The sequence below is a fragment of the Harmonia axyridis genome, chromosome 3 (assembly GCF_914767665.1).
Source record: "Harmonia axyridis chromosome 3, icHarAxyr1.1, whole genome shotgun sequence".
NCBI classification, from domain to species: domain Eukaryota; kingdom Metazoa; phylum Arthropoda; class Insecta; order Coleoptera; family Coccinellidae; genus Harmonia; species Harmonia axyridis.
Genome location: NC_059503.1, coordinates 14,599,312 through 14,627,280, shown reverse-complemented (window position 1 = coordinate 14,627,280; position 27,969 = coordinate 14,599,312). Strand labels below are relative to the sequence as shown.

The window sequence follows — 27,969 nt, the reverse complement described above, 5'->3', positions numbered from 1 at the left end:
CAGTATATTTTTATGCCTATCTACAATATTCACTATGGTTCAGTGTTTATAACAGTAATTCATTTTGAGATAATGGCAATAATTGAATTTATTATTTTTTCAGCGGTATGGAACCTAAAGGTATCATAGAAATCAATGGAGGAAGCCATTCAGGCTCCTCAGGACGGAGCACACCTAATACCTCCAATGAGCCAGCACCTGGAAAATTATTTGTCGGTGGTCTCAGCTGGCAGACTTCCAGCGAGAAGTTAAGGGAGTATTTCGGGATGTTCGGCAACGTCACTGACGTCTTAATAATGAAGGATCCAGTAACTCAGGTAATTTTTTTTTCACGTGATAAATGAATTATTCAAACTGAAGCACAATCCCACAGAAAATATATGCGTCTCACTTATTTGGTATTTTGTGCCGTCGAAATAGATATTCCAGTTTGCATCAATTCTGGATTCTGGATTTTTTTATACGTCTTGATTGCGTCATTACAGATGCTATGACGATACGCCTGTGCGTTGTTTTTTATGAAAGGTCAAAGTTGACATCTTCTTTCGAATTTTGAGCTGGAATTAGTCTCATACTCAGAGTAATAAACATAGATAGAGGGTGCATATGTCATTTTCAGTTAGCAAATTTTGTCCCCAACATGAACTATCAAATTTGACATGAAGCGCGCGGAAATGAAAACATATCAGTGATACGATATTTCACCCAATTCGCGAGTTTCTCCACGAAAAACACACTCACTTATAACCCATAATGAATCAGCGTTTCATATTAACTCAAAATATATTGAAATAAATACCTAAATATATCAGAAATTCAGAAACCAAACTTCAAGCACGCCAAACGACGTGGAACAACCGATGACACTAGGAGAGCAAAATTTGCCAAACCTTGCATTTCAGCAGGTAGATACAGAAAATAATAAATATTCTGCTTATTATAAATTCGACAATTAGGAAAAATATCGGATACCAAATATTCAAATTTGCATATTTAATCGGGAATCACTCAAATAAATATAATATAATATACTTCCATAATGATATACCTAGTAAAATTGCGGATTTGAAAATATATCACAATCCGACAACGTAATCTAACCATGTTGAGAACATGTAATAATTGCGTATACTTCCTCTATCTATGTTCATTACTCTTTGGAATCATCCTATAAGGTTCTGCTCAGTGGATGGCAAATCCTAGGTTAACTTAATTTCTGTCCGTCCGATTGGCACAACTGTCAAGCGGAAAATCTTTAAACTAAATTTTCACTTTGTGGTGAAAAGACCATTTTACCATCACCGGTTTTTTGGTGAATTTCATCCTAACTTTGGCCTTATTGTTGATGTCTCAGCCTTAAATCGCTTAATGTGCTTAGTAAATTTTAACTTGAACAATGTATTTAAACAACATTTATTCATTTTATTTTGCAATTTACTCATGTATTTATTTCGAAAATTTTGAGGGAAAATTTCAGTTGGAAGTAATTTTAAATTTTGAATTTTTGCAGAGGAGTAGAGGATTTGGATTCATTACCTTCTCTGAACCCTCGAGTGTGGACAATGTACTAAAAGTACCAATTCACACCTTAGATGGGAAGAAAATCGATCCAAAGCACGCTACTCCGAAGAATAGACCCAAGCAACCAAACAAGACCAAAAAAATTTTTGTTGGAGGAGTGAGTCAAGATACATCGGCAGAAGAAGTAAGAGCGTATTGCGCGCAATTTGGAAAAGTAGATGAATGCGTTATGTTGATGGACCAACAAACAAAAAGGCATAGAGGTTTCGGATTCGTTACCTTCGAAAGTGAAGATGTAGTAGATAGGGTTTGTGAAATTCATTTCCATACAATCAAGAATAAGAAGGTGGAATGCAAAAAAGCCCAGCCGAAAGAGTCTGTAGCTGGTGGAGCCCCGCTCATTAGTAAGCGTTTGATGATAGGAGGTCTAGGAATGAGACTTCATAATGCAGCAGCCCCTGGTGCTTTGGCTGCTGCCACCCCACTAACTGTTGCACAGGTCCAAGCCCATGCTGCCGCAGCTGCTGCAGCTCAAGCACAATCGGCAGCTGTAGCTGGTTACGGAAAAATATTTGGAGCTTATCCACCATTAGCCAGCTATAGATTCTCTCCTTATGGCATTCCCACAATGGCAGCTGGTGCTCCTCCGCAAGCACCTAGCCAGGGCGCTCAAGGTGCACCACTACCACCAGTTCCACACAGTCCTTACCAAGGATATAACTTGGCAAATGTAGATATGTCGAGTTTCCAAGGTGTTGATTGGTCCGCGATGTATGGAGTTGGGATGTACTGTTAAAATTTTGCTCATAATTTTATTGTAAATATCTCTCTGCAGATTCTACCTAAATTAGGTATTTCATGATTTCAAGGGCAAGTCAACAGTTCTTCCATTTATAACAATATTTTAATATAAAAAAATCATTTTAACGACTTGATAACAATATCAATAATTTAAATAATAATTGTTCCATCTTCATATAGAAGTTTAGGATTCTCAAAAAATCATATCGAATGCTTTAATATTATCTGAATATGTATTATAATAGTCCCCATTGAATACAATCGCATGTTTAGCGAACTGTTTACTTGTGCTTTATTATCTTGATTTAACATAACGAAGCAAATCTGTGAATCGACAGAAAATTTTGACAGAAACTGATATTAAACCAGATTAAATAATTCAGAGCCAATATTTGCTCAATATGTTTCCTTGGATTTTCAAACAATAATTGACAGGAATTGTCCTTGTTCATCCTAAAAAAAAATAAACAAAAAACTTCTCCTTTATTATATAAAACTTATTTTGGTCTTGAATGGAGTCCCTGCTCATTTAGTATTTAGCAATAACTCGCAATAATATCAGTATTATCAAATTTTACTCTCGTAACTTTTGTTTCTGAGATTCCTGCTGAAGGCAATAGTGTGTTGAGAATCAAGGCATGTTAGGTTGTGCACTGTACTTAATTTTATATTATTATTTATTGTGTGACTGATAGGATATTTATTTTTAAGTGTCTGTTAAAACTTTTTGAATAATTTTTAGATATTGTTGAATGTTGTGAAAACATTTCACACTAATTAAATTGGCATAACTTCTAGTTCTAAATTACAAAACGTGATAATTTATAATTTGTAATGTATATTTCCTAAAAGTAGATGCCTATGTTTGTTTATCGACGAAATGAATCTTTTCTTCCAAATTTCAGTAAATGCCAATTCTCACTTAAATACCAGACCTTATTAAGATCTCATTCTTTAGAAGTAATGTGTTATGGATTAATAATGTACATGTTCACAATTCAAGTGAATTTTTGAATTGAACTATTTGTTTTATCAAGCAGATCTAGTCATCGAGGTGAACTGCCTTGTTTACTTACAATCATATTAACCAGAGAGAGACAGACCTGCCGACATTCCTGTTGTAGCTGTGCATCGATTTTTTATATTTGTGTGATTCTAAGGACCAATGCGTCTATTGCCTGGCATAGTGCCATGGAGCAATCTAACTAAGAGCAACTTCTTTGCCCCACATTTTTCAACAATTATTTGATATTGTAAGGTTGTATATTTCTGCATTGATATTAACTTCATCTTGTAAACATTATTCTTTTGACGCCTTATTTCAATTCTTGCATTATAGCTTTCTGAAGATGTAATATTCAGTATTATGGACAGACTGATACGCTCTTAGTTTAAGATTGCTATAAGTATTTTTAAAATGTTCATAAGGTTTGATATATGCTTAGTTTTAAGTGAGACGCCTAATGGAACAAAAACCTATGAGCCTTGTGATAGTTGTTGGGCAGATGGTAGTTCCAACTCAGTTGCAAGTCTGTTGCTTCATATTTAATTCTAATTAATTGAAATTATTTTTATCAATGATAATAACAGTAATTCAATGATATTCAGTTGTGCTTCATTTTATACTGTTATATTATTTGATTCCATTTTTATTCACATTCTACTTTTTTGATTCTGTAATGAGATTTTTCAATAATTGTGTTTGATCTCCCCTCATTGTTAGATCGACTTGGAACTAAGTAACAGGCGACAATAGTTGTATATTTAATTCAAATTGACAGCAATAAGCGTTGTGAGACAGAATGAACCCTCTATTTTTATATTCAATTATAAATGTTAAGACAAATAAAACTTTAGTTTCACTTGTTGAGTGAACCCTTAGGATTTTGTATATAATGTAGTCTTATAAGAGGGTTGGCTTGAATATATGCGAAGGTTCGCCTTAGCAAAAGGTAATAATAGAATATTGATGTAGTTATAAAATAATATGATTACTATGAAGTATAGGCACTCCTATTAACCTGTTCCGTAGATGTTTATGTTTAGCCATGTCGTATGTATTTTTGAATATACCGTAGGTATTAAACTAATGTATAAGTTGATATAGTAAGTAGACTTTAGTATCTGTAGAATGTAACTGTGTGTGTAGTGTGTAGGGACGACTTAATTTTATGGTCGTTTATGCACTCTGTAGTAGAGCTATTTCAATAAAGTAGTTTCATGAAGTAGTATGCTGCTTGTTGATATTCTTCAAATCAGTGTTTAGCTTGGTAAAAACCTCAAGAAGAGCATAAATGCGTATTTGTTGATTGCTCATTCATAAAGTGAACAGTCCCTACTGACTGAGAATTTGACTAAAATTCAACTAAAATCAGGTGCTGATGTATTTAAAAATTACCATCAAGCTCTTGGATGTCTTCTTATAAATACTAATATCAGTTGATAATTTTGAACATTTGTAACTAACCACATTTCTTTTTTATGATGAAAAAGCTATAATGTTACAGTGCAGCACTTGCTTAAGGATGCTTCAAAATCATGAGAAATATTTCTACAGAATTGAATAAGAAACCCAATGAGTCGGTGAAATGAATATATTGTGCGAAGAAGTTTAGGGTATTCAGAAATACGCATGTTCAAAACATCTTCCTTGTAATGTATGCTTCATTTGGTTTCAATCCTGGGTTGGCTTCTCAAGAAATTTAGATTTCCATAGTGTCATCCATAATATCTTTCAGCACCGGTCATAATTATTCTGTTAGTTCAGCTTCCATAGTTGTAATTTTTTAGATATAGAATGCATTTATTTGCATTTCATCACCGTAAGAAAATAATGAGTAAATGGTACAATTAATTTGATCATGATTTCAATTGCTTGATGAAATCAATAAATGCAAAGCAAAATAGAATGAAGCTATTAAAATTTTGATTTCAGTAAACATTAAAATGCTTCAAGAAAGTACTACATATGTATCAGTAATCATTCAGATTTTAAAAGTGGGAGTATTTATAATATGGTAAATCATGAAACTGTACCTCCCCAACTGGATTATGGTGATATTTTCACTAATCCACGTCCTTGTTCTTAGCAAACATTCTAGTGATGATATAACTGGGGCTAATTAATCATTGTTCTATAAATAATCAAAATGTGCTCTTCTATTACAGACAATAATTTACGAAATGAGTAATATAGGTATTATACATGAAATTAATCCTACGATTGTTTTATGATATTCATCGGGAACAAGCTTTCTTCAATCAGAAAAAGTGTAAATTTTTTATGATAGAAAAAACGATGAATTGCAGAAGTGGAAGTGATCACAGGACACACATATATCCAATGATCAACCTTTACTGTAATATAATTGAAAAATTTTGATATAGTGTGACCATAAAAAATATTAGCATTCTAATGGAAAAAAAAAACTTGAATCTTAGGATTGAAAATATTTATAACATGCAGAGGGCGTCATTCAATGACTCAACTTGTCGATTTTAGTCGAATTACAAAAAATTAAAATAAAACCACGTCTATACTCAAGTAATAATAGTTCTTGAGACCACCATGTTGAATTCAAAATTGACTTTGTCGGCGATATTGAAATTGAAGAAAAGAACAAGTTCAAGGATAATAATATTTGAATGGTTAAGTGCACACTATCCTTTCGAATATTAATTTTATTTGTGTGATGTTGTTTTAATCGAATTTTTCAGAATGTGAGAAGTACAATTTTATTCCTTTTTAAAGTTGATAATAACTTATCATATTGATTGAACATATCTTTCACATGACTTCGAATGATTGAGAGTGAATTTAATCAAATAAAGTTTCTTGTCATCAATGGACTTTCTAAATAAGTATTTTTATTACCAAAATATAATCCATATTTTAAAATATATACTTCTTGATGGATTAAATATACATATAGGCTTATTTTCTTCCATTTGGTCAACTTCATTTTTTGGAATAATTTTTTTTACTATATATCTAGAAACTTTTGAGAGGAAAATTTCCAATATCTTCTGGGAACCCTTTGAGTAAAGATAGAGAATAGAAAATGTGGGACCTACAATTTTGCTCAATTTATTCAATTCTATTAATTTCACGATCATAATTCAAGCAGAGATAGATAATAACTGGAATCAAAAGTTCAAAATAATCCAGATGTCCCATGTCTTTAAGTAATGCTAGAAAGTTTACCTAGCATGATAGTTTATTATGACATTCTCCTCCTATTACTTTTTTATGTACGTTTTCTAGGTATTCTTGTAGAAATACTGTAGAATGCATGATATATTCCAAAAGAGTAACCGCTATTTTTTTAACTTCTATAGATTCTTGGATCTAGGTGGGAACAAAATTTATTGGAGAATTATAACTGAAATCCAAAAAAGTTATTCGGGTAAAACGATATTGATTATACGATATTTTCTATGCATGTAGCTTAGGTGAATCTTGTATACTTTTGATTCTCATCAGATTTACTTGGAAACTACAATATAAAATAAAACAACACTACAAAAATTATTCTAATAGTTTCCATAAATATGGTGTAAATATCTTCAAGTACATTTTGGATTTCAGTTTCTAGTAGTGTTGAAGCTTAACTATCCAAACTTCAAATTAAATTCAATTGGTATTTGTGCTGAATCAGTAGGAAATATGGTATTTGCTAGAACATTTTAGATATTTGTTCCAAGTAGCTTAATCAGAACATAGTATTTTTTGTAATTTCAATTTAGTATCCAAATCTGATGGTGATAAAAGGCCTTATAATAAATGCAATCTAAAAAACATGCATATGATAATATCGTATTGATAACCCCGTATTGACCAGTAAATATATATTGAAAATTGCCTTTTTGTCTTCCTCAAGTGTGTTCTCATTAGAAGAAATTGTATTCATATGTAAAGAAATTGACTGATTCGTGTAGATGATGTACACACACACACTTTTGAATTAGTCATTATATTTTCTAGTCATAGAAATTGTTAGATCACTATTGTAAGTAATGTTGATAAAATAAATTATTATAATTTGTTTCGAGAAATTAATGAAAAAAAGGATTAGTTACAATCATAGAGATCTAGATCAGAGTTATCCCTAGATTAAGTAGTTAGATAATAGTTCATGATTCTATGCCTGGATATCTTATCAATTATAGGTACCTACATATAAAACTTTCGAAGTTATGAACTTTTTTCGAACAAATTCGGCGGAAGTTGATTAGGCGTAGAATACTTTGGACGATGCGGTATTGAAAAAACAATGCGAACTTTGATTATTATTAGCTGCCAAATTCCGATCCAAACAATTTAAACATTTGAAAAAGACCTATAGTCATGATAAAAGCTATGAAAATACTTCCGCAAGCTGCAAGGATAGAAGTTATACCACAGATAGTAATAATAACATTAATAACAGTAGGTATTTATTAATTCCGATCACTATAGGTGTAATATATACATAAAGAAATGTGTCAACACAAATGTATAAATATACAATCACTAACTTAAATTATGGAAAATTATAACTACACAATATTTTGAATGATACAAAAATACAAACTGTAAGAATAGTTGCTTATGGAAATAGAAACATTTCAAATAAATTGAAAATTGAGTAAATTATTATAAAACAGGAGGCAGTAAGCTATATATTTCAATTTATATGATATATGCATCAATACTATAGAGAAGCAGAAACTGATGTGTATACATTTCATGAAGTAGTAAATAAGTTAGCGTGGGCGATAAGAAAGGGGTAACAGAATGCAAAAATAAATTTTTTGTCAGTCTGTCTTAACACGGTAATCTCCAAAATTTACTCCACGGACTTTATTTCGGGTTTTACATTTATTTCATTGGTATTGAATGGTAATGAAAAAGTTTTATCGTTATTTTATTAAAATCGTTGATTTCCATGCTGGCTCAAATTTTTAATGAATAAGGTGGTATTATGAATTGGGAAGTGAAAGGACTCCCTCTGCCTCTGGTGTTATACATATATAGATTTTTACGTTTCTAACAAAAGTGTGCGTATTGGTATGGATGTGAACCAGTAATTCAAAAAATATAAATTGAATAAAATGTTGGATTTTCTTATTTCCTAAAAAATATTCATTTCTGTGAAATAGACGGTAAGTTTCAACCGCTTGTCATCAATTACTAAAATGTTGTTATATTTGTACATTTAAGGGCATACAGCAAACATCCATAATCGTTTTCTAATCAATATTTTACTTCAAAGGTCAGATGAGGTAGGCATTGGTATGCAATTGAGCTTTTTTGCATAGAAGGTGCAAGGACCAGTAAAGGTGACTGTACTAAGACCGAGAAAATCAACTGAGTTACAATATTCAAGGTAATGTCCATATAAGTCAAAACTAGGATTTAATGTGATGAAATGTAAACTTCTTTTGTTATTTTTCAAGTAATTAATAAATTCTGTTCTATTCTATTCTAATGTAAGTCTTTATTGCAGCTACTGACTAGTCATAATTCCCTTTTTTATTATTTTAAAGACCAATGTAACAGTTAGAACAGAAAGTCATTCAGAATTGAATTCTTTACCTTGATTTTCATCATTATAGGATATCCCTCGGGTTGAAAACTTGCTTTTAAATAGGAAATCTTACAATTTAGGTATAGGAACATCGAATACCTTCCTCAATTATCATCCCGCATGAAGCGCCAATGGTCAAGGTACTGTTCACCATTTATCACCACTGAGGCTGGTCCAGCCCTGCTGGACAAAATGCATTGTCAACATTTGACCCAGGTACAAGCTTCCCAACCAGCCTGATGTGTGCATATTGCTTTAAAACAATGCATTTCATATTTCGGCTTGTCCAACTGGGTCGGTCCAGCCTCAGTGTAATGCTCAGGGTGGTAATTACCAGGCATCATGGTATGGGCTGGTATCTCCGAGATTGGAGGCTTACTAGGCCGGATAAATGGTGAACAGTACCTTGTATGATTTTCTCATATAACGGAAACATTTAACTCGATGAGAAATAATTTCTTGAAAATTTTCTATTCACATTGGAAACCTAAGTTCTGCAGGTTATGCATTTTGATAATATTTCAGCCAAAATTCGCATACTTATAGATGTTTTAACAAAAATTAATTTCGCAAGTATTATATGTAAGTAATCTCAAATTTTCAATGTTTACAGAGGACAAAGGGGTTCGGATTCGTTGCTTTCTCACATTTCTCAAGTGTTGCAGCCTAAAGGGACTCTTGCTGCTAGAAACCCATATAAAGATAATCGTTCGATGATGAGAGGCCAAGGAATGAGACTTCATAATGCTGCAGCCCCTGGTGTTTGGACTGCTGCCACCCCATATCCTGTTTCACACGCTCATTTCCATGCAGTTGCTGCAACTCAAGTACAATCAGCTGATATGACTGCCTATGGGGGAATATATGGAGCTTATCCACCATTAGTCAGCTATAGATTTTCACCTTACCTAATGCCAACAATGGCACCTGGTGTTAGTGCACCTCCTCAATCACCCAGCCAGAGCATCCAAAGTGCACCTCTTCCACCTTCCCCAGAATTCCAATGGACAGATATAATGGATTTGACATATTTATCAAGAAAATGATTTTGAATATTCTCCTGAAAATTTGCTCATGATTTTATTGTAAATATCTTCCTGTAGATTCTATCTAAATTAGGTATTTCATGATTTTAAGGACAAGTCAACAGTTTTTCCATTCATTACAATAATTTATATATAAAAATTATAACTTTAATGACTCGATAAAACTATCAATTTTAGATAATAATATAAGCATTCTATCCTCAGATAGAAGATAAGATTCTTAAAAAATCACATCGACTATCGAAAATTTCATTAGCACTCTGAATATTATAAAAGTTCTCCTTATATTCAATGATTTATTCAGAGGTTTAGCAAACCGTTCACTTGTGCTTAATTATATCGATTTTACTTAACGAAGCTTATCTGTTATTTGACAGAAAAATTTTGAAAGAAACTGATATTTAACGTGTGTTTTAATTCAAAGTTCATATTTGCTTATTCTGGATTTCAGTTTCTATCCACACTTTTAACAATTTTTATTTCTTTCGAATTCAATAAGTATTTGTGTTGGATCTGTAGGACACATGACTCTTGCCAAAACATTTTGTAGGACCGTTTCTAGTATAGGTAGAAGTAATTTTTATAAATTCAATTTAATATCCAAAGCTGATAGTGATCAATGGCCTTATAATAAATAAGATCTGAAAAAATATTTATATTATAATAAAGTAATGAAAAATATAGAGAATTATTATATGTATTTAAAAAAATTTACTGATTTGTGTAGATGTAGATTTTTAAGTATATTATATTTTCTTGTTATTGTCATTGTTACATCTCTATTGTAAGTGAAATGAATAAAATATTTCAAATTTTTTCGTATAATTTATGAAAATAAGAAGACGAAGAAGCAAAACGGAGTTCATCCTGGATTAAGAAGTTAGTTAATAGCATTGAGTATTGAACCATCCGACCATCCGAAACCAATTTTTTGAGTTCTCAGATTAATGTCGTATCGACGGCCTCCCTGGGTTTGTAAGAATAGGTAGGATTAAGAACAAAATATCGAATTGGTTCCTGGAAGTTCCTGAAAGGCTAACAGAGCCGCAACGACCCATGTTATTGAGTGAATAATAATAATAATTCCTTAGCAGCGGACCTGTAGGTACTAAGGGAAAAAAGTATTATGGAACTGGTAATGCCATCTGTCAGTCAAGACTGTGACTTATTAAATCATGTGTTAAATTTATGTGGATTCCAGGGACATACTTACACATACATGAAAAAGTGCTCAAAAGCTCCTGATTTCTTGTACTTACTTATTACTTTCTTATTTTTCGAATTTTGGATTTCATATCTCACAAATCCATAGCTGTAAACAATTCTGTTAGTTATAATAAAAACCGAAAAGGATATAATTCAGAAATATTCGGCAGTATAGTTATTTGGACGAACATTTTATGTCCATCCCATCTTCGAACTATGTAGTGAATCATATATTTTATTATTTTTTCATTTTATATCTACACATTCATGTTCTTATTTTAAGAGAATGATAATTTTATTTTTGCCCATATACAGCAAAAGAATGAAGTGATTAGTGTATCCCAAATGAGCTTTAATTCACACGACTAATGACCCTAGCAGTCGAAGCTATCAAACTGACTCATTGAAATTGATAGTGAGAAGTTCCTAAAGATAATATCTACACATTAAAAGGGATCAGCAGTAGTATGAATTAGATGTCCCAAATTCATTTTCTAGTGAGGGGATTTCAGAACCCCTTTGAGCTGGAAAAAATGAAAGGCAAATTTTCGAGCTTGATTTTTAAGAGAACTATTTTGTTGAAAACCGCAACCTCATCAATTCAACTGTTTTCAAGCTATAAGAGGAAATAGGAAAATGGCGTGAAATGGAGAGTTCTGATGACATCTTTATCATTGGATATATTAACATGAAACAAAAACATCCTACAGGAGAATCCATTGATGGATTCGAATACCCCAAATTAATTGAATTAATCTCTATAATTTTTCATTTTTCAAGCATTTTTTTGACACTGGGTAATACCTATCACATTATGTAAGTAACGTAGGTACAATAAATATAGTATTTAAAAATAGATCTGTAGATATACTAAAGTGGTCTACAAATCATTTTATGAAAAATGACAAAAAAGGAATCATCAGAATCAGAGAGGTATTGTTTAGGATTTGGTCCTTTATTATAAACGGCTGGATGTGATTTTGGAAAAGTCAGTCATCATTCTAATACTGAACATTTCATTAGTTTAATGGAGGTTGTTCCTTGATTCAATGAGAACAATTCATCAATATGATTTTTTTTTTGGTTTAGGGACTTAGGATATCAATTGAAATCAACTTAAAGAGCTTCAAAACATTAATTACTCGTCCAACAACAGTCCTCAACAGTTTTTTCTCAGAGAAAATCAGGCAACATCTGAGCATTCATGGCTGTCAACGATTTATTCGGACTTATTAGGATGTTCTGAATAAACGCTTACTTTTCATTTTTTTTCGCCCTAAGAGTAACTGATGAGAACGACATCCGAATAGTTATGTTCCCGAAAAATCAAGCTGCAGTTTGAAAATTCAAGAGCGGCATTTCAAGCTTGATCAACAAAAATTACATGTGTAGAAATTACCGAATTAGATGTAATTCAGTCAGCTACAACAGTAGGAATATCGACAAATTTAATAAACATCAAAAACCTCCAAAGATACCGCATTATACATTATACTCATAAATATCCAGATTTGGCGTGATCCCCTCATAGTGCTGTTTATGAGTTATTGACGTTAAAAAAAAACATGCACTCATCAGGCTTGTCTACATTCACTAAAGGGCGGCCACTCATGAGGCACCCATGTTCGAGCGTTCGGATCATTTTACAGTCGGGCAGCTCGGGACATGGCCGCACGACTGCCCGACTGGAATCTCTTGGGTGCCTGGCTTCCAAAGTCTCGAGAAAACGCCTCGTGAGTGGCGGGCATTACGTTGCCGAATTTTATTGCCTCTTGGGGTTCTGGATTATTTTCTTTTCAATTCTCTAATCAGAATGTTGATTCCTCAGAATGGAATGCAAAATAAGAAAACAATTCCATTTCATCACTTCCAACTGATCCTTTTTGAGAAATATAAGAAGTTTTATTATTTCATACAATATTCCATTATTTTATAATATTCTTCATTTTTTATATCCAATTATCTAGTATTGGGAGTGGGAGCATTCGAATTTAATTATAGATCATCTGTATCATCCGATTATTTTACTCGATAATCTTAGACAAAAAAAAACAAATTTACTGGAATAACGAATTAAATAATTCTTCCGATTCAAACAAATTCCACTAATGATCTTTTTCATCAAAATCACTGATCTTAAACATCTTTGCATCGTGAATATCTGTAACATTTATTCGAATTTAAAATAATTGTTCATTCGCATAATTCGGTTGTTCAATTCAATCATATCAATAAAAAAAAAACGAAATATTCGAGCGTTATATGTAGTCAAAACTCAGCAGAAGGTTCTAAACCTGAATTCAATTCATATATTTTATCATTTATTCATTAGAATTCAGTTGAGCACGTTTATTCTTTATTTCATTCCACTTATCCTAAATCATCTATTGGATTGAAATTTGAATCCATAAAGAATAATTACACTTAAAATACATTTTTTCCTTTTTAAAATACTTTTTATGAAAAAGTGTGGAGTTTTTTAAACTTCCTCACTGAACCTTTGAAAATAAATTCACCAAACCAACAAATTATTTTTCGATGCTCAGATGGGTATCGGTATCAATGAGAATGATATAAATAATTTTCAACATATGGCTATAAAAAAAGGTGAGATCTGATAAGTCTAGACCGCAGTCGGTGGCTGTGGAATTCAGGCGATGGAATCGAGATATGGAGTTTGCGAACAAACAAAAATTGAAGTGCAATTTATATATTATATATATCGGTAGGATTTTTCTTTTGATTTTACACTTGTTTACTTTGAACACTGTCATTTTATTATTATGTTCGAATGTTTATTTAAGTTACACGTTGTTAAAAATGTATTAAATATAGATATTTATTTTGGAAACATGACTAAAATTGATTTTCATTTCAGCGGTATGGAAACTGAAGGTACCGAAAGAAATAACCCAACCGCAGGGCTTGATATGGAGAGCCATCCCAGACCCTCAGAACTTTAAAAACTCAGACCATAAAGGACCTAGCATACCTAGTGAGACAACTAAGTTATTTGTTGGTCCGAGCTGAGCGGTAGGTAAAAGAATATTTCAGAGTGGCTCAGATTTTTTGTTGATTATGGAAAATAATGAACAAATTTTTGTTGTGTTTATAGTTGTAATATTCAGCAATTTCAATTATATATGTAAGGTCACATTCTGACACTTATTTATTAATTTTATTTCTTTATAAAATTGGTCCATACCTGAGTTGAGGAGACACTTTGTATCATATATTTTATGAAATTTATTCAATATGAACTGCCAAAACGTTTTGAAAACATGTCTCAAATTGAATTGTACATAGACATGGTTTATCGACATGGAAACTAAAGGAACCATAGAAAATAACTCAGCAGGAGTTGAAATGAAGAATGAAGCAGAACCTTCCACAGTTAAGGTGGAACGGCCTGGAGGAAGCCAGCCACCTTCCACAAGCCAATCGACCCCTTCACCAGGACCTAGCACTAGTGTGCTAATAATCAATGGGATAGACTGTGAAACCTCCGAGGAATCGCTGCTGAAACATTTCCAGCAATTTGGAAGAGTCACAGATCTCACCATTTTAAAAGATCCAGCAACGCAGGTAATATTTTTTCACATAATAAATGAATAATTGACACTCAAGATTCATTTCAATGAAAAATAATCATCTTCTTCATTAGGTATTAAGTTTACACAGCATTTTTGATGACCTGTACAAAAATCCAGCTTCTTGAGAGTAATATGCGAATTAATATAGATTTTTTCGTCCTTTTTGACAGGATCGACTTATTCGCTTTTTTCAACTTTTAGTAATTGAAGAATATCTCAGTCAAACCACTGGAACTGATTATTTTAAATAAATTAATAAAAGAAATGAATACCAAAATTATTTCTGATAAAACGCCCTGTAACTTTATGAATATTCACTTTATAGAACACAAACTGCAGGTTCGTACAAATTTGAATCCATGTATCCATTTATGCTACAAAACTTCCCACTTCCTCTATTCAAATTCTTGATGGGGTTGCAACCCTCTCCAGGAGGTTGCTAGTAGAAACAAGCTTTGTATCCCAGATCATGTCCCCCTGTCATCAAAAATCGAGTGTTTTCACAAATTCTGATTCGTTGTTGTGTTATTGAGGATGGACACTTTCAAATGAGAGACTCTGCTAGATTTGGTCTATCTCCCCTGGTTCAAAATTTGTAGTGCAAAAACATCGAAATGTCTCAGTAAATGCACTAGGTAGAACTGCCAATTATTATTTCTGATATATTCCTGAATGAAGATGTGGGAATTATATTAAATAGCCATCAGATACAACGTATTCAGACTTATGATTAGTCCATTGACAGTATTCTCATTAAAGAAGTAATGACTATTCGAAATGAACTCTGCTTAATGAATTGCAATCTGACTTGTTCTGCATAGAAAATTTCCAAAAATAAATGTATTAAATTTAAAAATTGTCATTCAATTCCGTCGTTTATACTGAAATAATGAATTTATCGGAAGAAAAACATATGTCAGCAGTAGGAAAGAAGTGAAAACTTCAATCTGTGTAATAAGTAATGACAATTGTTTTTTCGAATTTTCAAATCGTCATATTGAAAATTAAAATTTTATAATTGAACCAATGAAAATTTGTCTGCGTTTTCATATACAGGCTGTTCCATCACTGACATCATTAGATTCCATTAGTACACAGAGTGTGCTTTCATATGCTTGAAGCTTACCGTTTTTGAGATATTTCAATTTTTCATAAATTGAACAATTGAAGGGTCTTTGGAAGACCTAAGGATTTCGAAATGAATGAATTTATATGATTGAGGTTTTGAAAGTGAACACTAGAAGAACGCAGTCGATCATAAAAGTCAGGTCTTACCTCCGTTCTTCCAGTATTCTCTTCAAATGACATTTATTTAAAGAAATTCATCCTACCCAAAAACCATTTCAACCGGGAGCGTTGTAAATCATAAATTTGGACAAACACATTCTATTATCCATTCGATTAAGCAGTTACCAAAGATCGGAAGTGTATGCTGAAAAGTATATAGACACGACAGGGGTTCACCAATTGTATGTACAATATTTCTTCAATAAACACAATTAACACAGTTAATGACTTCTATGACTAAAATTATAGTAACCATTTTTCGAAATTCAAAATGAGAAAGTTTGACTCTTTTGTGAAGTCATATCTTTAACATTTCAAATAACAGAAATGGCTAAGAAATAGTACCTGAGAGTTCAACTTAGGTCTAAGAATGAAATTGAATTACGATGTTATAATAATAATGACCCTAACAACAATTCTCAGAAAACCAAGTAGTTTTCTACGAATTTTGATGAGATGTCATTTTGTTGAAAGCAAAAACTTTAACTATCATTATTTTTGAAAACTTGCTCTTTCATGAAATAGATTGGTAAAAATTTAGATGTAATTGTACTTTTGTCGATTAATAAATTTATTTATTCTTATTGTTATTTCATAACCCATGACCCATAACTCATTTTTTTTTGACTGTATTGAAATCGCGATTTTTTCGAGAAATTGAACAAATCGATCTGTCAAAAATGAAGTATATCAGTATTTTTGACATAAATTCAAAAATGATGGAATTGTATTGATATCTGAAAATAATAATTAATGAAAAAATTAGAAATATATCCTCGGTGCAATAACAGTAGATTTCCATAATTGCATTTTCATGATTTCATATGGTAAATTCAACATTCGAGCCATCATACTACACAATATAATAGCTATTCATGTACCAAGGACGCAAAAAAGTTAAAAACTGTCCATTATAGTCGAGTCTGCAAACTGCAGACAGCTTTTCGTCGACATCATATACTTTGGAACTTGGATTGCGGGTGATATCAGATAACTCAAAAAACAACCGTTCGAGCCATATACAGGATATTCCCAAAATGGAGGTGCAAATGAAAATGAGAGATTCCTTGGATAATCATTAAAAGAAAGGCCTATTAACATGGGCCCGAAAACGCTTTGTTTTCGAGATATAATAAAGTGTTTCTCGTAGTCCAACTTTTTTGTTATAATTAGGTATACCAGTTTAACGAAATTATTTATTATTATTATCGATTGAAAATCACAAAAAACCAAACTTCAACATTCTGATTCTCGAAAATGAAGTGTTTGCAGCACCATCCTTATGAAATTTTTTTTTTAATGATCCGAGAAATCTGTCATATTCGTCGTTTTCTCCACTATATTTGTGTCCGCTTTCGACATCTTTGTGAAATTATATCTTGATGTAGCTTTTAAACATAAATGGAATGTATGGGATTCTTAAAAGGATTTCGTGATATTTTTTTTTTTTGAATCAGCAGAGGTGCTAGTTCCCAATTTCTCATAAGCTTCTCTATAAGAATAATAATCAACAAAACTTATTATAAAAATATTTACTTAGTTGAAATTGCGCCTTTTTTTGAATAGGTATCCAAATATTAATTTCTTATATTTCAAATCCCAAGCTGTGAAAATTTCAGGTGTGTTTCAATAAAATTTTTCGATTCGAAAGGGTTATATTAAGAAAAATATGTCAGTAGTTATTGGAACACATATTTTAGTATCTACTTCTGAGTAGAACTATAATTATTTTTCTTTGAGATAAGTATCAGTTGTGGTCGGTACTGCCTTTGAACAAGGGTGGGGGAGTGCAGTCGCGGATCCAGGGGGGAAGGGAACTGGGGTAACGTCTTTCCCCCCTAATTACAAGATCACCAAAAAATTCACCTTCAATACATTTTTGTGAAATCCATATTAATGAACGGCACAAAAAATTACGTCCCCAAATTGTGGAAGCGTCTGGGGTTCACATTTTCAGTATTTTGAAAGTCTAAAATTCACCCCCCCCCCTCAAAAGTGGGGCCTGGATACGCGCCTGGGGGAGTGTGAAAAGAGTCTTTCATTATTGGTGGGGGAAATTTATTAACTATATAAACTCATTGTTGCACCTGAAAAGTAAACACTTACCTACTTGTAGTTGAGTAGTACCAGTAGTAAGCTTCTCAAATATACATAAAGTTTGAATCTCTCCAGTAGTACACAATTCTCGATCGTAGTAAGTACAAATTTTTTCTTATTTTGCTTTTATTGTTTTTTCTTTGTGAATTGATGAATATGTTCTAGGTATCTAAATGTTATTTTATGGCGTATAGTTCTTTGAGTCACTTATTTCTAATTGACACAAAATAAAATTTTATGGCGTATAGTTTACTTATTTCTAATTGACACTATTGTGTCAATTAGAAATAAGTGACTCAAAGAACTATACGCCATAAAATAACATTTAAATTTTAGAAGTAAGTGACAGACAGTAGAGGACAATAAATGGCGAATGCGGCGGTTCAAGCAAATCTCAAATTATTTACTTCTTTCTACACTTACCGAAGTTGCGCAACACAGACAGAATTTTATTTTACGCCAACTATTTCAAATGAAAAATAGAAGAGGATGTGGTTCATATCCTTGCATTCAGCTGAATAATTTTTACTTATAGATTGATCTAATATTTTTTCTCTAAAGATCATTGATTTCTTGTTGGGGGGTTTGAATAAATCAAAATTGTAAATTGAATATTTTCAAATGCTAGGATGTAAAAAAAAATATTCAGTGATAGTTCCATGACCATTATACGACAATATTTCGAATAATGAGTAAGCTCTAGAAATGTATAAATCGTAAGTTATATAATATCGAATTTCAATTATTTGTTTTTTTTTAATTTTTGGATATTCATCACTCCCTTTATCGTGTAAACGTAGAAAATTGAAACAGAATATCGAAATCAAATGAGGAAAGGAATAAAGTGAAATTATTGTTATTATTTCATCAAAATATGAATTTCTCATATTTCAAATCTAATGAAAATTTCAGGTTGGTTTTAATGAAATCTTTCCATTCGAAAGGGTCATAATGGAAAAAAATATGGCAGTAGTTATTAGAACAAATATTTTATCATCTACTTCTATGTGAAACTATAATTAATTTTATTTGAAATAAGTGTCAGTTGTGGCCGGTATTGGCTTAATCAGTGGGGCGTGTGATAAGACTCTTTCAAATATTGGTGGGGAAATCGATTTATTATATATTCATTTGTTGCACTTGAAAAGTAAACATTTAATCATCTGTAGTTGACGGTAGTTATTCGCCTGTGACAATATATTAAACAGCGCCCCCCAGTTTCGAACATTTTATTATATTTTCTTATAGTATTTTTTGTTTATAATTTGAGTTATATATTCTTTCTGAAGTTTTGAAAAATTATACAGGGTGTACATGAATAGTAGCGAGAAAATTCAGGGAGTGATTACTTGTCAAAATATAGGGTGGGTCTATCATATAAACTTTTTTTGAGGCTCTCTTTGCTTAGTTAAAACCTCCTAAAGAAGGCGCTCAAAAAATAGTTTTTAATCTGTGAAAAGTTTATAATTGTTTATTTTTGTTACATTCACACAAAACATGAATTTCAGAAAAAAATGGATCAGTCTAACCAAAACTAATATTCTTATTATTATTATGAATAAAGAAAAAGTTTATGCGAAACAAGTTTGAGGGCAGGCTTTTTCTACCCCTTAGAATCATAGAGGAACAACACTAATAATTTTTTGAATGCCTTCTCGCCCGCATAAAATGTCAGCTTACTTTCATTTTTGTGAATCGCTTACGCTTGTCCTGGAATTTTGTCTATTCGTCCAAAAAAACCCTATTTTCCGGACTTGTTAGGTGAATTACTATTGAAGTAGTAATAGTAATTTTGACAGTTGTAATAGGAACGGCCTCAAACAAAAGTGGATTTATTATCAATATCCAAAATGAAGTCTTTCAAATATTGATTCACTATAAATTTCATTGTTGTACCTGTTGTGGTAATATTACTCGATCCGTTTTTGAGATAGTTATACTGAAATATTTGAAGATAATAGATTTCGATCTTCTCGTTTAGGAGAGGACTGTACTATTTCTATTTCTGTTATAATTCTTTTCATTTTCAATAATTTTTACTTTGTCATTTGTTAGATATATCAGATTATATAGATGGTACTTTGATAGGGGATATTGATTATCGTCGATAATTCCTATCTGAAGCTATAATTGATATTTCATATTATATTATTTTATGGAATAATAAACCATGTCTACCAGTGACGCCTCGTGCCCTTTTGGTGTAGGTCGGCTAGATCAATATATATATATATAATATTAATCAATTAAATAATTCTGAAACTTGTTTTCGATAAATCACAAAAAAAGGACAACAGGGAAAGATCTATAAACTTCTAAAAATCTTCGACTTACGTAGCGACGAATCTAGCAAGCTCCCTATAATCTCTTTGATTGTCCGAATTAACACTTTCATTGTTTCTTCTAAATGAAAGTCTTCGTGTCGATAGAAAAATGATCGCGTTCACAGAACACTTGATCATTTTAGCAATTCGATCAAATTGAAATTTACATATTATAAGGTTGATTTTTTGTGTATGTAAAACATCAAGAATCACAGGTGTTGAAATTTCAAGTACCGAATGATATATACTAGTGGAATAAATTAAAGGATCAAAATAAAGTTCGAAATTTTAAGCGGTTTTTCAAATGGATGTATTTTCGATAACAATGGTCGTATCTCAATTTGAAAAAGAAATTTTTGAAGCTTGATGTTTATAGTTTAGAGATCTCATGATAACAAAATTTTCCAAGCAATGTGTTCCGCTCAATCCTAATGAATACAGTGTCTAAAATTTCTGCGAAATTTTTTCAGATTATGTTTTTGGCCTACAGACTTGGAAAATGTTTTTCCAACTTAACCACTGTATGGATGAGATAACTTGTTCATTCAGCTTTAATATCCTCTTTTCAAAATTTCGATACGAGCATTTCTCTCTGAAATATAGAACTTTGAATTGAAAAGGACCTTTTTGTCTTTAACTATCAATATCTCACCACTCAATGTTTGCACAGAAAATTTAGGGACTGTTTTGAAATCTTGAATGAATTCTCTACAAGAAATAGCTATGGTATTTTCAGGAAAAAATATTCTGCGTTCTCTACAATAAATTGGAAAAGTTGATAAAAAAGGGCTTTTGGAGGCTTTTTGGATAATCAAGCGCTGAATTGAAAATATCGAGGAAACCATCAAACTCAAGTATGCGTTTTACAAAACTATAAACTTCAAGCTTCAAAAAGCTCCTTTACAAATTGAGATACGACCATTGTTATAGAAAATACAGCCAATTGAAAAACCGATAAAAATATCGAATTTTATTTTGATCCTTTAATTTATTCCACTAGTATATTAAGCAATTTCGATTGTATGTTAGGTCATATTCTGACACTTATTAAATAATTTTCTTTTTTTATAAAATTGGTCTATACCTGAGTTGAGAAGACCCTTTATATAATATATTTTATGAAATTTATTCAATATGAACTGCCAAAACATTGCTCAAATTGAATTGTTTTTTATTAAAGCGACATGGACCCCATAGAAAAAAACACGCCTGGAGGAAGCCAGCCACCTTCCACAGGTGAGGTGGCAGGCCTGCCAGGGAAATCGATGTGGAGCTGACACCTAATCATCCAAATTTAACGGAAAAACAAAAGAAAAAAGTCTTTGTCGGCGGAGTAGGTCAAAATACAACAGAAGCAGACTTAAAGAACTATTTCACTAGATTTGGAAACATTCAAGAGTGTTCATTGATGATGGACACCAAAACAAACAGGCATAGAGGTTTCGGATTTATCATCTTCGATAGAGAAGAATTTGCAAATATCGTCATTGAAATTCATTACCACATGATAAATAGGAAACAGGTTGAATGCTTAAGGGCAAAGCCTAAAGATGACAGAAACACAAAAAATGAGCATTATAAGAGACGAGATCCAGGATTGAAAATGCGAGCCGGAACTAGTGCTTGGCTATATCCATATCCCTTTGATGCAGCTCAAGCGCGATCGCCTGCTATGGCTGGTTATGGGCAAATGTGGCCTGTTCCACCATTACCACCGAGCTATGGTTTTCCCCTGTATGCAATTCCAACAATGGCAGCTAGTGCTCGTTTACCTCCTCCACTTATATTAGCCAGCTATAGACAAGCTCCTTACCGAATACCTATAATGCAATCTAGTGTTCGTGCTCTTCCAATTCCTGCACACTCTACCTGCACTCAAACTGAACGTCCACTACCATTTTCGGGCTATAGGTATCCTCACCATATACCTACAATGACATCTCGTATACAACTACCTTATCCACCCCCTGTATATTCAACATATAATGATGCTCCACCTCTACTATTGAGGTATCCTCACCAAATACCTACAATGGTATCTAGTGCACAACCACCTATACCTTCCCCTGCACCCTCTGCATCAAGCACTCAAGCTGCACCTGCACCACCTCTTCCACAAGGTCCTTACCCTGGAGGCAACAACCTTGGAGAACAACAAAACATTGAGTAGCCTCTATTTAACCAAGGTACGGATTGGTTTGATCATTTTAGCAATTCGATCAGATTGAAATTTACGTATCATAAGGTTGATTTTTTGTGTATGTACCTATGTAAAATTTTTCGATAAAACATCAAGAATCACAGGTGTAGAAATTTCAAGTACCGAATGATATATACTAGTGGAATAAATTAAAGGATCAAAATAAAGTTCGATTGTATGTTAGGTCACATTCTGACACTTATTAATCAATTTTCTTTTTTTATAAAATTGGTCCATACCTGAGTTGAGAAGACCCTTTATATCATATATTTTATGAAATTTATTCAATATGAACTGCCAAAACATTGCTCAAATTGAAATGTTTTTTATTAAAGCGACATGGACCCCATAGAAAATAACACGCCTGGAGGAAGCCAGCCACCTTCCACAGGTGAGGTGGAAAGGCCTGCCAGGGAAATCGATGTGGAGCTGACACCTAATCATCCAAATTCAACGGAAAAACCAGAGGAAAAAGTCTTTGTCGGCGGAGTAGGTCAAAATACAACAGAAGCAGACTCAAAGAACTCTTTCACTAGATTTGGAAACATTCAAGAGTGTTCATTGATGATGGACACCAAAACAAACAGGCATAGAGGTTTCGGATTTATCATCTTCGATAGAGAAGAATTTGCGAATATCGTCATTGAAATTCATTACCACATGATAAATAGGAAACAGGTTGAATGCTTAAGGGCAAAGCCTAAAGATGACAGAAACACAAAAAATGAGCATTAAGCACTCAAGCTGCACCTGCACCACCTCTTCCACAAGGTCTTTACCCTGGGGGCAACAACCCTGGAGGCAACAACCTTGGAGAACAACAAAACATTGAGTGGTCTCTATTTAACCAAGGTACGGATTGGTTTGATCATTTTAGCAATTCGATCAGATTGAAATTTACGTATCATAAGGTTGATTTTTTGTGTATGTACCTATGTAAAATTTTTCGATAAAACATCAAGAATCACAGGTGTAGAAATTTCAAGTACCGAATGATATATACTAGTGGAATAAATTAAAAATCAAAAAAAAGTTCGATTGTATGTTAGGTCACATTCTGACACTTATTTATTAATTTTCTTTTTTTATAAAATTGGTCCATACCTGAGTTGAGAAGACCCTTTATATCATATATTTTATGAAATTTATTCAATATGAACTGCCAAAACATTGCTCAAATTGAAATGTTTTTTATTAAAGCGACATGGACCCCATAGAAAATAACACGCCTGGAGGAAGCCAGCCACCTTCCACAGGTGAGGAGGAAAGGCCTGCCAGGGAAATCGATGTGGAGCTGACACCTTATCATCCAAATTTAACGGAAAAACAAGAGAAAATAGTCTTTGTCGGCGGAGTAGGTCAAAATACAACAGAAGCAGACTCAAAGAACTATTTCACTAGATTTGGAAACATTCAAGAGTGTTCATTGATGATGGACACCAAAACAAACAGGCATAGAGGTTTCGGATTTATCATCTTCGATAGAGAAGAATTTGCGAATATCGTCATTGAAATTCATTACCACATGATAAATAGGAAATAGGTTGAATGCTTAAGGGCAAAGCCTAAAGATGACAGAAACACAAAAAATGAGCATTAAGCACTCAAGCTGCACCTGCACCTCCTCTTCCACAAGGTCTTTACCCTGGGGGCAACAACCCTGGAGGCAACAACCTTGGAGAACAACAAAACATTGAGTGGCCTCTATTTAACCAAGGTACGGATTGGTTTGATCATTTTAGCAATTCGATCAGATTGAAATTTACGTATCATAAGGTTGATTTTTTGTGTATGTACCTATGTAAAATTTTTCGATAAAACATCAAGAATCACAGGTGTAGAAATTTCAAGTACCGAATGATATATACTAGTGGAATAAATTAAAAATCAAAAAAAAGTTCGATTGTATGTTAGGTCACATTCTGACACTTATTAATTAATTTTCTTTTTTTATAAAATTGGTCCATACCTGAGTTGAGAAGACCCTTTATATCATATATTTTATGAAATTTATTCAATATGAACTGCCAAAACATTGCTCAAATTGAAATGTTTTTTATTAAAGCGACATGGACCCCATAGAAAATAACACGCCTGGAGGAAGCCAGCCACCTTCCACAGGTGAGGAGGAAAGGCCTGCCAGGGAAATCGATGTGGAGCTGACACCTAATCATCCAAATTTAACGGAAAAACAAGAGAAAAAAGTCTTTGTCGGCGGAGTAGGTCAAAATACAACAGAAGCAGACTCAAAGAACTATTTCACTAGATTTGGAAACATTCAAGAGTGTTCATTGATGATGGACACCAAAACAAACAGGCATAGAGGTTTCGGATTTATCATCTTCGATAGAGAAGAATTTGCGAATATCGTCATTGAAATTCATTACCACATGATAAATAGGAAACAGGTTGAATGCTTAAGGGCAAAGCCTAAAGATGACAGAAACACAAAAAATGAGCATTAAGCACTCAAGCTGCACCTGCACCACCTCTTCCACAAGGTCCTTACCCTGGAGGCAACAACCCTGGAGGGAACAACCTTGGAGAACAACAAAACATTGAGTGGCCTCTATTTAACCAAGGTACGGATTGGTTTGATCATTTTAGCAATTCGATCAAATTGAAATTTACGTATAATAAGGTTGATTTTTTGTGTATGTACCTATGTAAAAATTTTTGATAAAACATCAAGAATCACAGGTGTAGAAATTTCAAGTACCGAATGATATATACTAGTGGAATAAATTAAAGGATCAAAATAAAGTTCGAAATTTTAAGCGATTGTATGTAAGGTCACATTCTGACACTTATTAATTAATTTTCTTTTTTTATAAAATTGGTCCATACTTGAGTTGAGAAGACCCTTTATATCATATATTTTATGAAATTTATTCAATATGAACTGCCAAAACATTGCTCAAATTGAATTGTTTTTTATTAAAGCGACATGGACCCCATAAAAAATAACACGCCTTGAGGAAGCCAGCCACCTTCCACAGGTGAGGTGGAAAGGCCTGCCAGGGAAATCGATGTGGAGCTTACACCTAATCATCCAAATTTAACGGAAAAACAAAAGAAAAAAGTCTTTGTCGGCGGAGTAGGTCAAAATACAACAGAAGCAGACTCAAAGAACTATTTCACTAGATTTGGAAACATTCAAGAGTGTTCATTGATGATGGACACCAAAACAAACAGGCATAGAGGTTTCGGATTTATCATCTTCGATAGGGAAGAATTTGCAAATATCGTCATTGAAATTCATTACCACATGATAAATAGGAAAGAGGTTGAATGCTTAAGGGCAAAGCCTAAAGATGAAAGAAACACAAAAAATGAGCATTAAGCGCTCAAGCTGCACCTGCACCACCTCTTCCACAAGGTCCTTACCCTGGAGGCAACAACCCTGGAGAACAACAAAACATTGAGTGGCCTCTATTTGACCAAGGTACGGATTGGTTTGACCCGTATCTTGAGTCGACAAGAAGAAGAAGTTAAGTATACCTTCCCCTGCACCCTCTGCATCAAGCACTCAAGCTGCACCTGCACCACCTTTTCCACAAGGTCCTTACCCTGGAGGCAACAACCCTGGAGGGAACAACCTTGGAGAACAACAAAACATTGAGTGGCCTCTATTTAACCAAGGTACGGATTGGTTTGATCATTTTAGCAATTCGATCAAATTGAAATTTACGTATCATAAGGTTGATTTTTTGTGTATGTACCTATGTAAAATTTTTCGATAAAACATCAAGAATCACAGGTGTAGAAATTTCAAGTACCGAATGATATATACTAGTGGAATAAATTAAAGGATCAAAATAAAGTTCGAAATTTTAAGCGATTGTATGTAAGGTCACATTCTGACACTTATTAATTAATTTTCTTTTTTTATAAAATTGGTCCATACCTGAGTTGAGAAAACCCTTTATATCATATATTTTATGAAATTTATTCAATATGAACTGCCAAAACATTGCTCAAATTGAATTGTTTTTTATTAAAGCGACATGGACCCCATAGAAAATAACACGCCTGGAGGAAGCCAGCCACCTTCCACAGGTGAGGTGGAAAGGCCTGCCAGGGAAATCGATGTGGAGCTGACACCTAATCATCGAAATTTAACGGAAAAACAAAAGAAAAAAGTCTTTGTCGGCGGAGTAGGTCAAAATACAACAGAAGCAGACTTAAAGAACTATTTCACTCGATTTGGAAACATTCAAGAGTGTTCATTGATGATGGACACCAAAACAAACAGGCATAGAGGTTTCGGATTTATCATCTTCGATAGAAAAGAATTTGCAAATATCGTCATTGAAATTCATTACCACATGATAAATAGGAAACAGGTTGAATGCTTAAGGGCAAAGCCTAAAGATGACAGAAACACAAAAAATGAGCATTATAAGAGACGAGATCCAGGATTGAAAATGCGAGCCGGAACTAGTGCTTGGCTATATCCATATCCCTTTGATGCAGCTCAAGCGCGATCGCCTGCTATGGCTGGTTATGGGCAAATGTGGCCTGTTCCACCATTACCACCAAGCTATGGTTTTCCCCTGTATGCAATTCCAACAATGGCAGCTAGTGCTCGTTTACCTCCTCCACTTATATTAGCCAGCTATAGACAAGCTCCTTACCGAATACCTATAATGCAATCTAGTGTTCGTGCTCCTCCAATTCCTGCACACTCTACCTGCACTCAAACTGAACGTCCACTACCATTTTCGGGCTATAGGTATCCTCACCATATACCTACAATGACATCTGGTATACGACTACCTTATCCACCTCCTGTATATTCAACATATAATGATGCTCCACCTCTAATATTGAGGTATCCTCACCAAAAACCTACAATGGTATCTAGTGCACAACCACCTATACCTTCCCCTGCACCCTCTGCATCAAGCACTCAAGCTGCACCTGCACCATCTCTTCCACATGGTCCTTACCCTGGAGGCAACAACCCTGGAGGCAACAACCTTGGAGAACAACAAAACATTGAGTGGCCTCTATTTAACCAAGGTACGGATTGGTTTGACCCGTATCTTGAGTCGACAAGAAGAAGAAGCTAAGTATACCTTCCCCTGCACCCTCTGCATCAAGCACTCAAGCTGCACCTGCACCACCTCTTCCACAAGGTCCTTACCCTGGAGGCAACAACCCTGGAGGGAACAACCTTGGAGAACAACAAAACATTGAGTGGCCTCTATTTAACCAAGGTACGGATTGGTTTGATCATTTTAGCAATTCGATCAAATTGAAATTTACGTATCATAAGGTTGATTTTTTGTGTATGTACCTATGTAAAATTTTTCGATAAAA

At 33.3% G+C, this 27,969-nt stretch overlaps 2 protein-coding genes and 1 long non-coding RNA gene across 20 annotated transcripts in view; 2 read left to right on the top strand and 1 right to left on the bottom strand.

Moving 5' to 3' along the window:
* The window catches only part of LOC123676190 (RNA-binding protein Musashi homolog 2), a 96,756-nt gene extending 92,206 nt beyond the window's left edge, over positions 1 to 4,550 (top strand). For all 8 annotated transcript variants that reach the window (XM_045611935.1, XM_045611933.1, XM_045611934.1 and 5 more), the window contains 2 exons: positions 104 to 317; positions 1,511 to 4,550. In XM_045611935.1, the coding sequence (XP_045467891.1) occupies positions 104 to 317; positions 1,511 to 2,317 (1,021 nt within the window). In that variant the 3' untranslated portion in view covers positions 2,318 to 4,550. The remainder of the gene's footprint in view (positions 1 to 103; positions 318 to 1,510) is intronic.
* A 5,051-nt stretch (positions 4,551 to 9,601) lies between these two features.
* On the bottom strand, positions 9,602 to 14,424 carry LOC123676193. Of its 2 annotated transcripts, XR_006746874.1 has the most exons (4): positions 14,349 to 14,418; positions 11,197 to 11,249; positions 9,800 to 9,951; positions 9,602 to 9,741 (listed from the first exon to the last, which is right to left on the bottom strand). It is a non-coding gene; the product is annotated as an uncharacterized LOC123676193 (long non-coding RNA). The 2 variants fall into 2 exon arrangements; XR_006746873.1 differs by lacking the exon at positions 11,197 to 11,249 and having other exon boundaries at positions 14,349 to 14,424.
* The window catches only part of LOC123676192 (RNA-binding protein Musashi homolog Rbp6-like), a 35,908-nt gene continuing 21,613 nt past the window's right edge, over positions 13,675 to 27,969 (top strand). For 2 of the 10 annotated variants that reach the window (XR_006746869.1, XR_006746865.1), the window contains exon 1: positions 27,724 to 27,866. The gene's annotated coding sequence lies outside the window, so the exon portion shown is untranslated. Of the gene's footprint in view, positions 13,869 to 14,021; positions 14,177 to 14,449; positions 14,729 to 14,906; positions 15,215 to 21,624; positions 22,631 to 22,979; positions 23,497 to 23,761; positions 24,362 to 24,709; positions 25,227 to 25,587; positions 26,287 to 26,647; positions 26,881 to 27,723; positions 27,867 to 27,969 lie in introns of those variants that run through there. The other 8 variants (XR_006746864.1, XR_006746866.1, XR_006746867.1 and 5 more) reach the window with 8 other exon arrangements.